The 18121-nt window shown below is 36.1% G+C and overlaps 1 protein-coding gene across 8 annotated transcripts in view; it reads right to left on the reverse strand.

Annotated features, from left to right (window-relative positions):
* Positions 1-7526: 7526 nt before the first annotated feature.
* SNX13 (sorting nexin 13) overlaps positions 7527-18121 on the reverse strand; it is a 127772-nt gene continuing 117177 nt past the window's right edge. For all 8 annotated transcript variants that reach the window (XM_026507038.4, XM_026507041.4, XM_026507035.4 and 5 more), the window contains 4 exons: positions 15702-15847; positions 15417-15485; positions 13620-13732; positions 7527-11117 (listed from right to left, as the gene is read on the reverse strand). In XM_026507038.4, the coding sequence (XP_026362823.4) occupies positions 10870-11117; positions 13620-13732; positions 15417-15485; positions 15702-15847 (576 nt within the window). In that variant the 3' untranslated portion in view covers positions 7527-10869. The remainder of the gene's footprint in view (positions 11118-13619; positions 13733-15416; positions 15486-15701; positions 15848-18121) is intronic.

Consider the following 18121-nt stretch of genomic DNA (forward strand, 5'->3'; position numbering starts at 1 on the left):
TTGAAAAATCCCAAAATGTTTAGAAATTAAATGTATGTATAAGTAACCCATGGATCAAAGAAGGAGTCAAATAGAACTATCTTTTGAACTGAATGAAAATAAATAGAAAACAACCCCAAATTTATGGGATGCAACTAAAGCACATTTAGAGGGACATTTATAGTATTAAATGAATATATTAGGAAATCATCTAAGCTTCTACTTTAAGGAACTACAAAAGGAAGAGGAAATAAACTAAAATCAAGCAAAAGGACAGACATAAAGATAAAAGCATGGGAAAAAAAAGGAAAACAGAAAAGCAACAGAAAAAAATCAATGAAATCAAAAGTAGTTCTAATAAAATTAATTAAACTCTAGCCAATCTGATGAGAGAAAGAGATAGGCAGAGGAGGGAGAGGAGGGAGGGAAGGAGAGGGAGAAGAAGACAAGACATAAACTACCGATATCAGAGATAAAATAGAAAATTCGTATCATACATATATTAAAAGATAAAGAATAAAAAAAGACATTATGACAATGAATTTCATCACTTAAATCACTGGTTCTCAGCCTACCGGGGGCTGAGAGAGACAGAGAGAGAGACATTTTGGGTTGTCACCACTGGTGGGCTTGCTCCTGGCATCTAGTGAATAGAGGCCTGGGATGCTGCTAAACATCTTATCATGCAAAGGACACACTCCCACAGCAAAGAGTTATCCTACCCCGATGTCACTTGGGTCGAGAAACCCCGACTTAGATGAAATGGACAAATTTCTTTAAAGATGTCACCTACCAAAGTTTTCTCAAGAAGAAACAAATATAGCGGAATAATTCTGTATCTATAAAAGACACTGAATTCTCAGTTCAAAATTTTATCTTATTTTTTAATTTAAATTCAATTAACATATAATGTATTATTGGTTTCAGAGGTAGAGGTCAGTGATTCATCAGTTGTGTATAACACCCAATGCTCACTACTACATCCCGTGCCCTCCTTGATGCCCATCACCCAGTTACCCCATCCCCCACCCCCCTCCCCTCTAGCAACCCTCGGTTTGTTTCCTATGATTAAGAGTCTATTATGGTTTGTCTCCCTCTATGATTTCGTCGTTTTATATTTCCCTTGAAGGCTCATTCTGACACCAGCTGGTATACAGCAGTACAATTCTGTGCTAATCATCGAGAGATAACATCTCATTCTACAGGTTCAAGGGCAGTCTCCAACAAGACTGCCCTTACTCCTGATGCCAATCACACTTGGGAGTGGCCAGGCCACTTGTACCTCGGATTAACTGGCTATGCGTCCAGGGGTTCCCACAACCTCTTATTTCAATAGTTCACTAGAACTACTCACAGAATTCAGGAAAGCATTATAATTTGATTGATTACAGTTACTATAAATGATGCAAATCAGGACAGTCAAATGAATAGACAAAGATGGTAATGTCTGGGAGGTTCCACCATGCAGAGCTTCCTTAACCCCCTTCCCATGGAATCAGGGTGGGTCAAGCTCCTAGCACAATAATGTGTTTGTTGTCCCACCAGGAAACTCTACTGAGCTTTGATGTCCAGAGTTCTTATTGGAGTTTCATGACAGAGTCATGATTGATTGGATCATTGGCCACATAATTGAACTCAATTTCCAGTTCACCACCCCTTTTTTCTAAGATTTTATTTATTTACTTGACAGAGGGAGAGAGAGAGCACAAGCAGAGGGAGAGGGAGAAGCAGGCTCCCCACTGACCAGGGAGCCCTATGTGGGGCTCGATCACAGGACCCCAGGATCATGACCTGTGCTGAAGGCAGACACTTAACTGACTGAGCCACCCAGGCATCCCTCCAGTTCTCCTCTTCTCACCAAATGTCCCAAACCTCTTAATCACGTGATTGATCCTTCTGGTGAGGAGCTCCCATCCTAGGTCAACTCATCTCCTTAGCATTAACTCAGGTGATCTCATGAATAGCAACGACACCCCCATTACGTGGGAAATTCCATGGATTTAGTCTACCAGGGTCAGGAACCAAGACGAGAGGCCAAAATCTTTATTATACTACCATGTTTATAGTAGCTTTATTTATAATTACTGAGGCCTTGAAATAAGCCGGTGTCCCTCAACTGATGAGTAATTTGGTTATCCATACTATGGAATATTATTAACTATAAAAAGGATGAGTTATTGACACATGTCACAACATAGATGAATTTCAAAACCCATAAAAAATTTTTACATAGTCATTGTACATGTAGTAAGTACCTATACAACGCTGTTTTATGATCTGAAGCATGAGAGGAATAAATCCCTTTTATAAAGCCATAATAATTTTATTCAGTTCTGGGTTTTGCCATCCTCAGTACTATTGCTGTTTTAGACCAGAAAGCTCCTTGTCGTGGGGTGCTATACGATGTTGAGCTACATTCCCGTCCTCTACTCATTCAGATGCTAGTACAACTTCTCGGGTTCCAACAATCAAAAATGTCCAGATACCCCCATACATTCCATGAGGAGTAAATTCACCCCCATTTGAAAACTATTAAATTAGTCAAACACAACTTTTACATTTTCATAATCTTAAATGTTCTGTGGAGACAAAGATAACTTACTTGATCCATTAAATCAGCGTAGGAAATTCATGACATTCAAGTAAGGCTTTTCATAGGAAAACATATCCAAATTTTATACAAATTAGAAACTTTAAAGTTATATTACTTTTCATCCTAAGGTGAAGACATATTGTTGTTTTAAACCAAACTATTAAAACTACCTTGTCCAAGTATTTACTTGTTAGTAATATTTTGACTTTTTCTACATTTATATACCTAATTATTAAAGCAAGGTCTTAGCACTGTTCTTCTTTTATTTGATAACTTACACATGCTTTTGTTTCTTATCTTGCATCCCAGCAATCTAGGCCACTAACTTATAGAATGACTGACCTCTTCTACCCCACCTCCTTCAGCAAGTACTGGAGTTTCCTTAAAGAACTAGCAAACTTATCCACTGGTTTTGTTTTTTTGTTTTTTTTTTACTTTGACTCTAAAACTTATTTGGTTCTTTTATTTTAAATTTATATTAAGTCCTACTTAGTCTATTTATGCAATCAGAATAGGAGCTTCATTAAATTTAAGACTTTATAATCTAATTCATCAATTATGGAGATAGCAAAGGTATACAAGTCTACCAGCAAACACATTTGGAAAATATTTCATAATCATGTAATAAAAGAATGTTATCGAACTTTTGAGCAATCTAGGAAACTGGAGGACTTTAGGGCTAGATTTCTTCCTATTTCAGTATGTATGTGTATTTAGTTTTTGACACAAAGATCTCTTTCCTATCTTCATCTGGTTCATTGTGGGGTTGTTTGTTCTTAAAGAAATAAGAAAGAAAAAAATCAGGCTAGTCAACATCCTTCAGGTTGCATAAGAAGTCATGAAGCTCCTGACAAGCCAAAAAATCTTTCTCTCATCTGCAATCCCGTTCTATCATACACACATACTCCATGATGTAACTGTTATAAAAAAACAAGGAAAATTCTTAAGTCTCAACTCTTTCCCTAAAAACAAATGATACTAATTTTAATTTTTATAAAAATGTTTTTTGCATTCTCCCCTATTTGATGGTTAATCTGTATTTTTATATTAGATATCCCAATAGCGCTTATAAATGATCAATTTTTATGCCCACTTAATTTCCAGAAGTTGAGGGGAAAAAGTGGGTGTATGTCAGCCACAAATATTACAGACAATTTGTAGAAGGCTTTTTTCTTTTCCATTTACACGCACAAACACATGACTAGCAGGCTTTTACAACTGAAACCTGAATCAAAAATAAGGAACAAAACTTACCAATTCATTGTAACAGCTTTGTAAGGGAGGAGTTCAGAGACAAGAAGGACTGCAGGAAGTCACTTTCTTTCCAACACGCATGAAAACTTTCTTCTTGAATTTGTTTCTAGCCTATGGTACTGTATGAATAAGACAAACAACACAGAGGATTCTCCTGGCAGAAGGAACACCTGTGGGCTGGAACGTGACCGTCTTCATTTCACAGGTGGGACCAGCTATCGGCCTGACTCAACCTATGTCTGAAATGCCAGTAAGATATTAAGAATCCCCAAGACAGGCAGACAAAAAAAGACAAATGACTGCTTGATAATCAGATCTGAAAGCAAAAACCAGCTTCCTAACATTGCTTCTATCAGTGGACAAATGAAGCAGCTGTGCACTTAATCAAAACCAGAACCTGACTTGACCAAGACCCAGAAAAAGAACCAGAGAGAAAGAAAAAGAAAACAGTCATCAGGAGCAGGAGCTCTAATTGTGGAATGAGGCTCATCTGTGAATGTGGAGTCAGCGCATTAGGTGAGTCACCTGGGCATCCCAGTGGGGTTCTCACCTGTCAAAGGAAAACGCAAGAAACAAGAGCATTCTGGGAAGGCATTTACTTGCAAAGACTGCAAGGGTATTTTCAGGTTCTAGGACTGGCTCATAAAATAAAAAGGACAACAGTTTTTCGAAAGAAAAAGATCCCACATTATCAGTGTTAGCAAGTTAATAGCCTGATCGTGGCAATTTTCTCATACAATCATTCATCTCACATCTTCCAAGAAAAACCCCATTTTCTCTCTCAGGTTGCAAAATCCTTCTTCCCCCGCTCTCCCCTCAACTACTCTCCCCTCAACTACGGGATGCTTCCTTAAATAAAGACAAGGTTAAATATTTGGTTTTCCTGTCCCCCTCCCCGCCCCGCCTTTCCCCTCCTTTTAAGGCAGAGTTAGGCATCCCCTTTACATTCTCCCTACAAAGCAAGCCACAGATTTGTTGCGTGTTTGCTTATGGAGAAAAGACAGTCTCTGTGAATGATCACAAGTCAGTGGTTCTCAACTGGTGGCAGTTTTGCCCCAGACATCATGTGGCGTGTCTCGTGACATTCTTGGTTCTCATAACTGGGGGTGAAGGGTAGCGCTACGGGAATTATCTAGTGGGGAGACCCCAGGGATGCTGCTAAACACCCCATCCGGCACAGGACAGCTCCCACAACAGCCTAAAATGTCACTAGCGCTTCTGAGAGCTGTGGCACAGATTAAAATCAGACCACCACAGCTGAGATTTCCAGCCTGCGCGTTTACCTGTTGTGAAACTTCGGATAAATTACTCAACCACTCTATGCCTGATTTCTCCCACCTATCAACTAATCTGCACCTATATATAGAAGCACAAAATAACCGTTATGGGAATCTTTATTGGAAATACACATATCTGTTCCTCCGGCTTCCTGGATTGCAGTAGGTTTCCATATCAGCATCACTTGATCTTTTTCCCCTTTTATCTACATCTAAATTCTCTCTGCTGTTTCCACCTCTAGGTATGGAGGCTTCTACATGAAGATAAACCTTACTTTCAGTGCAAATCTTTATTACTATTGGCCATTTCTTGGGATCAAGGTATATAGTTGAGCAAAAAAGAGTAACATAGCAGGTAGGCCTTCTGTCCTTTGAAAGGCCTCCTTACTGGGACGCCTGGGTGCCTCAGTCGGCCAAGTGTCTGCCTTTGGCTCAGGTCATGATCCCAGGGTACTGGGATCAAGTCCCGAATCCGGCTCCTTGCTCCAAGTCTCCCTCTGCCTGCCACTCCCCCTGCTGGTGCTCACAAGTGCGCTCTATGACAAATAAAATCTTTTTAAAAAGAAAGAAAGAAAAGAAGGAAGAGAAGAAGAGAAGAGAAAAAAGAAAAAAGAAAAGACAAGACGCACTCCTTACAAGGTTAGCCCTTGTTCTCAGGTATCTGAGAACATAATTTTGGAAGCATTCCTACCATTCCCCAAACTAATAAAAGTGGCTCACTATGCCACAATTGTTTGTACAAAATATATGGCTTATGCAGAACATGTGCTTTCCTTCGGAGAGTCCAGAAGTTTGGTACCTACCAGGCTAAGGGAGCCTACAGGATCCCGCCCCCCCCCCCAATAAAAATCAGTCTTGAATCAGCTCCCCTGGTTGCCAGCAGTTCACGTGGGGCAGAATTAAGTGTCTCCTGCAAGACTCCACTGGGAGGATAACTTAGAAGCTCAAGGGGTTTCCCTCAGACTTTGCCCTGCAAATCCTTTTCCTTTGATCTTATTATCTTTTTGCTGTAATAAATCTTAGCTGTGAGTAGGACTAAAGGCTCTGTGTCCTGTGAGCTCTCCTAGTGAAGCACCACGGGGTGGCCCTGGGACTTCCAATACAAAAGTCCCATTTTTTTATTCCACCTGATGCTATGCAAAAGGTCATGTTTACCCACTTAAAATATCACATTTCATACATTTCTCATACACTGTATATAAACATGAGTTGATTAATTTTCATTCTATTAAATTTTTTTCTTGTTAAATGCTAGGTTGTCAGCTGCTGCAATTTTTCCTAGGCCAAACGATATCTGCCAATAAATATGGGTCAATGTCTAGCACACATTTTCAAAACTGAACTGTATCGCATTTCTCTCTCCCCTCTGCACTTCCTAGTTAATATCCTCTTGACCACACTAGCAAGATCCTTGGCAAGTATCTTTCCCATTCCTCTTGGGACATACTGTATTATCCCTTACTGAGTTCATTATTCTGGTACCCAGGTCCAAGTTCAACTCTAATATCTGCTATATAACCATCTGTTAATTTTTCACATTCTTTTTCTTTCGAAGACTCAACTTTCCATTGGAATGACAGGCTGAAAATAAAACTTCATATCCTGAATCCATTAGTCTATATTCTATCTAGAGTTTATTCCCTAATTAAAGATGCTTCACCCTTTTTTTCCACCCCATCTCAGATTTTTCAAATCATGTTCCTCGGGAACATTATCATCAAGCTATTAGACAAAAAATTCTGTTTTGGAAAGTTAGGTAAACAAAATTAAATAGACTTATTTATTCCAGAACTTTTCGGAAACTTTGATAGTATCATTTGGACTGTAAAGGAGCATCTCAGGGTTTGGAACAGTACATAGATTTGCATAAGTTACATAGAGGTATAAAATTACTGCCCAGAAACGTCTTAAAGGGACCAATATTTTACAGGATGCACTCTGACAAATACTATGCCTGTCAATAGTAGGGTAAGAGTACTCACAGCTGATGTCTGAGAAGCTATGGATACAGATGCAAGACTGAAAACACTATGACCAACCAGACAAAGCCACATTGTGAGAACTGACTCTATTGCCTTGAGAACTGAAACATCTAAAATATTAGGCAACTATGAATTAAAAATGAGATCAAATAAAAACTGTTAATGGACTACTTATTACAGCTCTTCCTATGGGAAGATGACTTCATAATTTTGTATGATAGGTAAGTATGAAGTTTCTATAACATTGTGGTCATAAATTATTGCCCCATAAATGGAAAAATTAAATTCAGTAAGTTGTCAGTAATCATTCAACAGCTCTTCTATCAATACAGAACTTGAACTGCTTGATTTCTAAAATGAAAAGAAAGGAAAATACACAGAGATACTAAAATAAGACCATTGAGCAAGCACTTTTTAAAGCAATAATACATCACAACTAAATAAATTCAACAAAAAGGTTTGTTAATACTTTATTAGTATTTTCTAATGGACAGAACATAATGCAAACCAAATAAAAATTTTAATCTTCTTTTTCGTTCAATAAAAATAACTGACATTCTGATCGTTATTTCTTCTTTGTTAAAGAAGGAAAGTATTGATAGAATAGTTAGGCACACAGTTGACATTTACTGTACAATGATATGCACAAGTTATCTTTTAACAACTATAATCCTAAGATGTGCTCTTTATATTTTTCCCTTGTAATACAGGAGCCACGCTCCTATAAGCAAAATTTACTAATAACAAAAGAATTTTACAAGGAGTGACAAAAAAGACTTTTAAAACAAGTCCTTAAATAAAAGGATGCAGCAACAACGGAATGTAAGTTGTTGGGTTAAGAAGACAGTTTAAACTAGATCTCAAAACATTAAAAATTCATTTATTTTACAATTACTCAAATACACATGCATTAAATGAAAATATTGCACAAAATTAAAATTTTAGATTGTGAAATTTATATTGTTCTTAATTTTTTAAAAATTGATACACTTTCTGGTAGCACTTAACTGTTTGATTTTTTCCAAACACCAGCAGCACAAACTTAAAATGAGCAAACAGAAATATTCAAGAAAGTTTTTAATTTTTTTTTTTTTAAAAAATTAAGGCTAACCAAGTGCATCCATTGGTCAATGGCACAATTTTTTCAGCAACTATTCAGAACACCCTAATCAGAGGAAATGCCCAGCTAAGCGCTATATTTAAATCATACAATCAATTTTTAGGTGAATGAACTCTAAGTTAGTAGTGATGGTTTCTAAATAGTTTATATGTTACCTGAAAAAATCAGAAAACCCAAAGAATGATTAATTTTGAAGGTTCTTGCCTAAAGGCACCACTGACTTTAAAAACACATTCAAAAAATCAAATCTCAGAAGACTTAAAGCCTCTTCAGGTATATATTTATATATGCAATAAATGCATTAAATGTAATAACTTTATTAAACATAGTACACTGTACTTGACTTAGGAATTAAATATTTTACACACAGCTTGACCAAGTCATTCAAAAAGTAGCTCTCATTTTAGCATGACCACGGCTCTCTCTGATGTAAAACACAGATGTGCACAGCGAAGATGCACAACCGTTTACATAAACTACCTACCACTTGACACTTCTGCTTTTGAAATATAAACTCTTTAAACGAAAATTATTTAAAAAACCCATTTACTCATGTAGTTTTTGGTATGATTGCAGTTACCTTGCAGGGCTCTGTTATGAAAAGTTGCAGTTTTGCAGGACCTTTCTTCCTTTCCCTGGTTGATGGCCAGCATTCCTCACATTATCTGGAAATGCTTTTCGTATGTACACGCTAGGCTCTTACACGAATTCCTGTTTACTCTTAGACTTATTTATGTCAAAAAATATACTTGAAATGGGCAAGGGTATATCTGAAAATCATTGCACTTATGGCCATGCTGATGCTTCCCACAGACATGTTTCACAAATCCTCACCTTTAAAGCCTGGGGCATGGGGATGGACCACGGCAGGGAGACACACTGGGAAGAAAAAATATTATTTCTTCCGCCACAGTGAATAAGGATCTTTTCTCATTTGCAAGTTGCAATGAAAGGGATTTCATTTATGTAATTCTTTAGACATGCAACACAGGCTGAATATATGCATACTCTAAGTATACACAACAGCATTATTAATAAATATGATTATTATTATAAAGCTTTAAGGGAAGGCTTTATTCTGTTATTAGGCTTCACTTTGTAAGTAGGATCTCTGTGAAAACAAGACAATGACATCTTGTTCCAATCTTAAAGCTCCCAAATAACTGGGATACCGATACTCTGTCCCTTTATCTTAAGCACCCAGACGTTCTTTTAATACCAGGATCTTGGCTCAGTGGTCTGATAAGTAGCTTCACTATTTTAAGGTTGTAGTGTTAAATATTTTTAAAACAAAAAAACGCTGACATACCCAAACCCTTGGTCAGTGTAACTATTTAAAACTATGCAGAAATCCTGCATACAAGGGATATGAAGACTTCCAAGATGGACAAACAGAGAATGAGAAAACTAGAAGAGATGCAGAGGCTCCAGAACTGGAAAAGGTGATTTGTTGTTGTTGGTATAAAATTATTTCAGGGACTTAAATGTATACACCCAGGGGTTTTGCCAACTTGCTTTATTTAGTAGAATTTTATATTATGCAAAATATAAATAAAAGCATATTTTTAAAAATATTATAGTTCTGTTTTCATTATTTATTTTCATATATATACATAGTAATAGAATTAGGAATCTGTCTGTTTACATATGACTAATAAGATCATTTAATCCTTTGATTTGCTACTTTTGCAATCGCCTAAGGTATGTCTAGATCACGCATTTTTTAAAATTATATTGTAACTTTCAATAGTGTTTTTTTCAATAGCTGTTTTTTTTTTAAATTTCCATGTTTTTAAAATAAAAGAATGTATTTGGCAGTTCTTTCGAGATTATACTCCCTATTGTATAATCAGTAATCTCTTAAAGATAAAGAAAACTGTAATAATTTTGAAACTTAAGTGAGAGCGCCACTATATGCTTCTTTTTGCACACAGAATACCAAAAGAAAACTTATGATTGAGTACCACAGAGCAAAACAGAGCCCCAAAGCACGTAAGAATCAATTAAAATTTGTTTTTTACCAATGAATAACAAATCCAATCAAATTCTGTTTTTGATTGGTTTTATTTTATGTCACAAAACTGTAATTAGGGAATAAGGTTACTTCATACTTTAAGGGCATCCTGTCACTCTCCCCAGACCTGAAGCAGATGTTCCAAAGATCATTCACCTGGCTAATCCACATTATATCAAAATTCTGATAAGGATCTATAAAATTATTATGCCAAAAAAAAAAAAAATCCCCTCCAAATCATACATTGCTCAGTCTCCCATGGTTAAACAAATTAGCCAGTTTATCTGTGAACCATTGTTTTGTGCTTTCCTCAGCTCTCATGTACACATTCTGGCACTTTGTCATTGCTGGAGAATGCTGATTAGTTTGAAATGGAAGAGACCAACGTCATTCTTGCTTGAGAAGGGGGCAGTATCCTCTCAATGTTGCAAAAATATGCACCAAATCATTTAAGACACAGAAATCTTTCTTGGTAGTGGCTGGATTACGGACGAGGATGAGAAGAACCACAGTCTTAAGAATGTATTAATAATCTATTTTGAGACACTAAAAGACTGGTGCGACATGACAGTATATGAGTTAAGCCCCAGAAGATCTGTCCATATTATTAGTCCTGGACAAAATGAACACCAGCTTCAGAGATTGGAGTGTCACCTTTTCTGTAAAGAAGGCGCTTGAGTAGTTTGAAGTTTCTGTTTATATTTCTGTATCTGCTTTGACCGTGAATGCAGTTTGTTGAAAAGTTCACGAAATTTATACTGTGGAAATAAGGTTTCCAAAAAGCCTTCCAAGAAGACATAAACCATTCTCCTATTTAACTGGTTGTGCTGAAACATTTCAAACACACGAAGAATACCTTTCCGTGTTGTCTCAGCCCCGATAATGTGCTTCAGTTCATCTAAATGAAGAGGGGACAAATAAGCATCATTCATTACTCGTATAAAGGAAACACAAGGCCTAAACTATGCTCTAAGTTTGAAGTATGTGAAGTACACAGCAGGGTAATAAATAGGAGATACTCAGTTCATGTATTTCAGCTACGCATTCTAACTGAGATTAAAATCTACACGTCTGCATGCATCCGTCCACTTATGTAGTAACAGATACTGGGGAGGATATAGCACAGGAAAAAGCGGCAGCTTCTAGACTCCTGAAACCCCAAATTAGAGTTACAATCCTGTCCCTTAATACCTTTACAATATTTACCCATCCTGAGTTTGTTTCCTTATCTGTAAAATGGGGATTTATAATAACCAAATCCTTATAACTAAGAATTGAGAGAGCTTTAATGAAATAATGTGAAAAGTGATCTGCAAAGGCGAAAACACTATACAAATAGTCCTACTGTGTCTAATGCACAGTAAGAAATACTGTAAGGAAATGATATATGAAAGGTGATTAACAATCTCAAAAAGCCTGCAATAGTAACAGTGCCATTCAAGTACCCCAAGTATAAAGATGTTTACAGAGGGGAGAATTCCACATGGTATATAATCAAGAAAGGTTCCCTTCAAGGAAGTGAGGAATGAAGGAGACTTTGCTACCTGGGCAGGAGTTTGACAGGCACAAAGAGGTGATGAATTAGCTGTGGGGGACAGAATAACAACGAGCAAATGAGCACTAAGTGGGAAAAACAAGGCAGGTTCAAAAAATGGGGGCACTGAACTGTAGTTCAGCTAAATTCTGAAATTCTTTTAAAAGAATGTGGAGAGAAGAATGGAAACAAGTGCTGTGGCTGTCAGAGTGAGCCAAGTGTGGAGTTTACTCCCAAGCGACATGAAGTTATTACAGATATCTGAGTAGGGGAACATGTATGATTATTCTCAATTATTTATAATCAGGGCCCCAATATGCAGTAAATACTATTTACCTGCTTTCAAAAGAAACATGCAGCTTCCACAAGGTATGTTTCTACCTAGAAGTACTATGTAATTTAAAGCAAATGGCTTATGAATTTACTAAAAACAGGAAAGGGATTATGCATATATAAACATATATACCTTTATATTTAGCCTCACTTCTTTCAAGTCTTCACTCAAGTGTCCTCTTCTCACACAACTGCACCTCACCCGGCACTTCCCTCTTCCTGCACTATTGGTCTCGTCAGCACTTAACCACTAGCTGACATACGGGCCTTTACTTGTCTACCTTCTGTCTGTGTTTCCCAAATAGAATGTAAGCTCCAAGAAGGCAAAGATTAGTGCAAAGAAAGTGTCTGGCACATGAAACACTCTCAATAAGTATTTACTGAACAAATGCATTAGTTTCTTTCAGCTATATAAATCAGTCTAGAGCACAATCTGGTTTGTGCTAACAGTATATTAAATAATATTTAATCCTAAATTGTCATTTATTTTTATTTTTCTAAAATGTTATTTCTATGATTTGCTTTTTTTCTTAAATGTTATTTCTAGGATTTGCTTTTTTTCTCCAAACGCAACAGTATATAGTCTGTAGGACAGAATTTATAGTCATGTGGCAAATTTCCAACTTAACTGACAGAAGAGAGATTTTAAAATCTATAATGAAAATACAGCTCTAAGTTAAAGAAAAACAAAGTTATAGAAAAAGAAATAGATATTAAATGATGTTAATGAACTTCATAAATATTCCTTTTCCACTCTGTATTCATAATTAAAATGTAGAGAAGAGATATCTAAGTATTTTCAAAGATATTCATAACTAAAGAAGAGACCAAACAACCACCCAGCCACACAAAATGGTTTTTCACATTATAGAGGCCCTCTGATGGAGCGAAGGCAAAAGGGGGACAAAGTGAGTCTAAGTTAGTCAGACAGCAGTGTTCTAAAGAAGTAATTCAAATTAGACCAAAAGAACGCCACTAAGTATATTTTCTTTGGAATCATGTTTTAAATGAGATTAATAACAGACCAATCAGTTGTTTCTACATAAAGGGATTCTTTGAAAGAATACGTTCTCTGAAGTAGAACAAATACACTTCCTGAAAACCTCACACTTCATATTCTTTTATTCATCTGTCACATATTTTATCATCAAGTTTATTCTCAAAATGGTTCAAGGTAGCAAATGAAGTGGTTAAAAGCACCACTTTCTTTTTTTTTCATGATTGAAAGCAATGGCTTTCAAGTCGCTCAGCGCGGAGCAGAAGCCCAACAGTCACTTCCTAGCTTGAAACCTGGGGTGGCTTACATAACCTCTTTGAGGTTCTATTTGCTCACATATAAAGCTGTGATGTCAACAGTGCCTAGCTTCTTAATACCGTTATGAGAGTTAGTGAAGGATATATGAGAAGTGCACAGCAATAGTGCCTAATACACAGTAGTTACTAAAATCAATAGGCAGCTAAACCAGCATGCTCAATGCCAAAAATTCAGAAGAACTACAAATTAGTAGATTTTTACCAAACCTGTTCACTCACCTGGCATAATTGAAAGTAATTTAGTTTTTCCTGCAACTCTTGTTCTCATTCGAATAGCTTTATCTCTGCACGGAACAGTCTCTGCTAAAATGCCATTTGGCCAAAAGGCATCTCTATTTAAGAAAATTAAATAAATTTTGTAAAAATTTTCATTTTCTAATGATATAAGTCAGTAAAATTATTCCAATTTTCTACAGAAAACACAAATGGAAATAGAAAGCAGAAACATTTCTGAAATTTCATAGAGGTATGACACTCAACAAATAGTAACTAAGAGCAGGGTTCAAAAGGATATACGTAAGAAAAGTAACAGATGAATTCTGCCCTGGAATACCTTTTAAACACTAGCAAATGAAAAAGAGAGCAAAATGAAATACATAGATGACTATATCACAGCCATCTAAACTCAAAGTAGGCCCGTGATCTCAATGAGATTGAACATCTGATCCAAATACAACCCCACAATATCTTGAATTTGGATACCTTATAGTTAATCTCCCTTAGTTCCCTTATAATTAAGCCAATACAAAACAAAGCCTGCACCCACACCTTACAGTTAGACTGATTACAACATTCCTTTCACATATATACCCTATTCTCCTTCACTTGCACAGCGTGCTTTAGTCCAGTTCTCCCAATTCACAGGCCAAAGGCAAGAACGGAACACACTAAGGTTCCATCGGGGAATTTGGTCTGAGGGAGAGAGACTCCCAGAGCAGTTCTTAACTGACTATTAGAAACACCTGGGAGCTTTAAAAAATCTTTACATTCAGGCCTTCTACTGATTGAGTCAGACTTTCGAGATGGGACCCAAGTATCAGTACTTTTTAAAACTCTCCAAGTGATTCCAACATGCAGTCAAGGCTGAGAATCATGCTCCACAGTGAACCAAACATCATTCACCAGCCCTGAAACAGAATGCACATGCCAGGACAGGTGGTCTGACTTTTGGCAACGGTCCGGTATGGTGGGGAGAAACTCAGCTTCAGATTAGAGAAAACTGTTGTTCCCCGCTTTCCAGCATGTGAGCTTCCAGACAAGCCACTAAACTTCTCTAATCCTCAGGTTCCATATAACAGAATGGAGACCAAAATCCCTCTCTCATAAAATAGGGTAAAATCAGAAAGTATGCATAAAGTAGTTGGCATAGTGCCAAGCAAATAATGTTCAATATTGGTAACTCCTTTCTTGCTTCTGTTACTTCCAAGTACATGATGTCATGAATATTTATGCCTTGCTTATCTTTCATTTTTAGAAAAGAGGTTTATTTCTTGCTGTGCTTTCCTTGAAGGGGCTGCATTTTATCTCAGTCCCTGGTGACTGGCAAAATACCAGGCACAGAGGAGGGGTTTAGAATATTTCTGGAGGATGAACACATGAATTAAAGTATCACTCCTCTTAATTTGTATTCTTTTCAGAGGTCTGAATAATTAATAATTAGTCCATAGCCAGAGACTTACATATTTTTTTTAAAGATTTTATTTACATGTTTTTTAAAATTTTCATTTAAAATCAAGGATTTCAATCACTTCAAAGCCACATTACTGTAATAAAATGTAACCAACATCTTAAAGATTATTCTCTTATACTTTTTTCTATTCTGGTTTTAAAGGAACAAAGATCAAAAGGTCTATGGAACAAATGTTTTATTATAATTCTTACAAGTCTTTTTGCTCATCAGCGATGATTAAAACCAAATTTAGGTCAGGAAGAAAAGAAAAGCAGCGAAAGTTAATTAGTGATAACAATGCTAAACTCTGTACTACCTGAAAGAAGTGACTGTGTCTTAAGATATACCTGAAACGTTTCACTAAGTCGGCTACTTGCTCAGGTGAGGTCATCCAATCAACATGGTCAACTATTTTTCTGAAAGTAAAGAAATTTAAAATTATTAGGGTCAAAATTTTAGAAGGTGTATAAAATAAGCACTCCTTTCATGAAGTAACTTAATTTGTACTTCAACTATTTGTGAAAGCAAAAGACTGTTTTAAAGATCTTAAAAGGCCCAGAGAAGAAAATTGTCCTATAAAGGTTGAACAATCTACTTCCATTAGGATGGGATGAAAAAAAAAAAATTGGTACCTATTAATAGTATCACCATATGTGGCTCTAATAAGCTGTTGAAGTAGGTTTTTGATATTCCTTCGCAACCACTGATTTCTCTCTTTTAAGTCAAATACTTCATCCATAAGAAGCAGCATTACCCTAAGTGGAATATTGTCATCCACCTGAAAAAATATGGGAAGAAATGATAATACGTTTATTTGAATTACTTATTTACTACGAATGGCTACTTCTGCTGCTTTTACAAAATGATTGGTACCAATTTCAGAGATCAAGAACAAGTTATACTATAGTCTTCATAACCTATCATTCTAATTTTAAAAACACATGTTTTTAACCGTCATTTGGCAAGAATACAGAATTTCACAAACCTACAATTCCAAAGTGGTAGTGAAAAAAACTCAAAGTGGATCTATGACATCTTAGGAAAAAAAAATTTGGTTCTTTTACTTTTAGTAGAGTCTGTACTACTTTGATAAGGCAAATGCTAGCCCCCTTTGCCGATTTTCTGGAGCATCTTTTTGAAAAGAACAAAATATTCTCAACATTTCTCCTTATTTAATAGAACAAAACACAATCTACAAAGAATAACATGTTATGCTTGGTTAGTATGTTATATGTACTTAGGTATTTGCAGGAAAAAGAAGCTAAAATAAGATCCAGTATATAGCTAAGTTATTACAAAGGGCATATTTCACTATAGTCCTAAAATTTTCTTTTAATTTTTAACAAGTAAAAATTTGTACACTTTTTTTATGGGAATATTCAACTAATGATGTAAAAAGTAAAGATAAAAGTAAAGACGACTAGAAGAAGAGCAAAAAAATAAAAGTTAAAAAAAGTAAAGACAACTAGAAAGCTTTGATGTGAAGAAATATATACAAAACAAAATAGATTTAGAACTACAATAAAACTACATATATTGCCGATAATTTTATAATTCTTTCATCACTAAGATACTCTTTCCAATCATTTCCTCATCCATATTATAATTTAAATCTTGAGAAAACAGCATGAGTTACATATTTTTTTCACTGTCATACTGTAAACATTTTCTTAGTGCACCTCCCTTTCCATATGGAAAACTCAGAGCTAACCAAACAAGGAGTGACTGAGTTTGGTGAGGGGTGTGCTGGAGGGCAGAGACCGATTTCACTCCAGAGGCAAAATAAATACTGCTCTATTTTCTGATTGAGTATATTCATTAGTTTGGTGTGACAGGATAATTCTAATAAATACCTAAATTGTAAAAACTCTTTTTTTTTTATTAAAGACTTTACTTATTTATTTGACAGAGACAGCCAGCGAGAGAGGGAACACAAGCAGGGGGAGTGGGAGAGGAAGAAGCAGGCTCCTAGTAGAAGAGCCCGATGTGGGGCTCAATCCCAGAACACTGGGATCATGCCCTGAGCCGAAGGCAGACGCTTAACGGACTGAGCCACCCAGGCGTCCCCCCCCCTTTTTTTTTTAAGATTTTTAAATTGTAAAAACTCTTAACAGAAGGTAAAGTTATGCTGGATGTTACACCAGCATAACTCATAATAAAACCTTCTAAAAAATTTCCTTAAAAAGCAAATAAAATATTACCTTTAAAATACAGTTTATTATAAGAAATTCAATGAAAAACTGAAGGGAGATAATTATAACTCTAAAATAAATCTGCCTAACAGAACAGAATACAAAGCCCAGACCCAAACATATACAATGATCTAATCTGTGACAAGGGAGAAACTGTACACTTGGGAAAAGAGGCATTCTCAGTAAATGGTGCTTGGGTCAACTGCCCTTGCTCCATTCACAAAAATTAATCCTAGATGAATGGGAAATCTAAATTTTGGCAAGATAAAACAAAAAAGATTTTTAAAGAAAATCAAATCTTTGTGACCTTGTAGTAGGCACAGATTATATATATACTTTGCACAAAAGCACACCAACTAGAAGATATTCACAATACACAAATACTTCTATCTGACAAAGAACCACTACTCAGATTATAGAAAGCACTCTTGTCAATCAAAAAAGACAAAGACAGCCAAGCCAACAGAAAAATAGAGGAAAGAGCTAGAGACACAAGACAAGACACCCAAATGGCCAACAAACATATGCAAAAAGGCTCAACATTTCCACAGTCATCAGAGAAATGGAAATCCACATGAGATACAACCAGAATGGCTAAAATTTAAAAGACATAACATATTGACTGCTGGCAGGCTATGGAGCATTGAAATTCTCATGCATTGCTGGCAGCAGTGTAAGCAGCACAAACACTTTGGAAAACTATTTGACAGTATCTCTTAAAACTGAACTTATGAATACCTTCTAACCAAGGAATTCCATTCCCGGGTACAGACCCAACAGAAAAGTATACTTAATTTTTTAATCAAAAGACATGTACCAGAATGTTCATAGGAGTACTATTCATATTATAACAAATAAAT

Source organism: Ursus arctos, unplaced genomic scaffold (genome assembly GCF_023065955.2).
Source record: "Ursus arctos isolate Adak ecotype North America unplaced genomic scaffold, UrsArc2.0 scaffold_3, whole genome shotgun sequence".
NCBI classification, from domain to species: Eukaryota; Metazoa; Chordata; class Mammalia; order Carnivora; family Ursidae; genus Ursus; species Ursus arctos.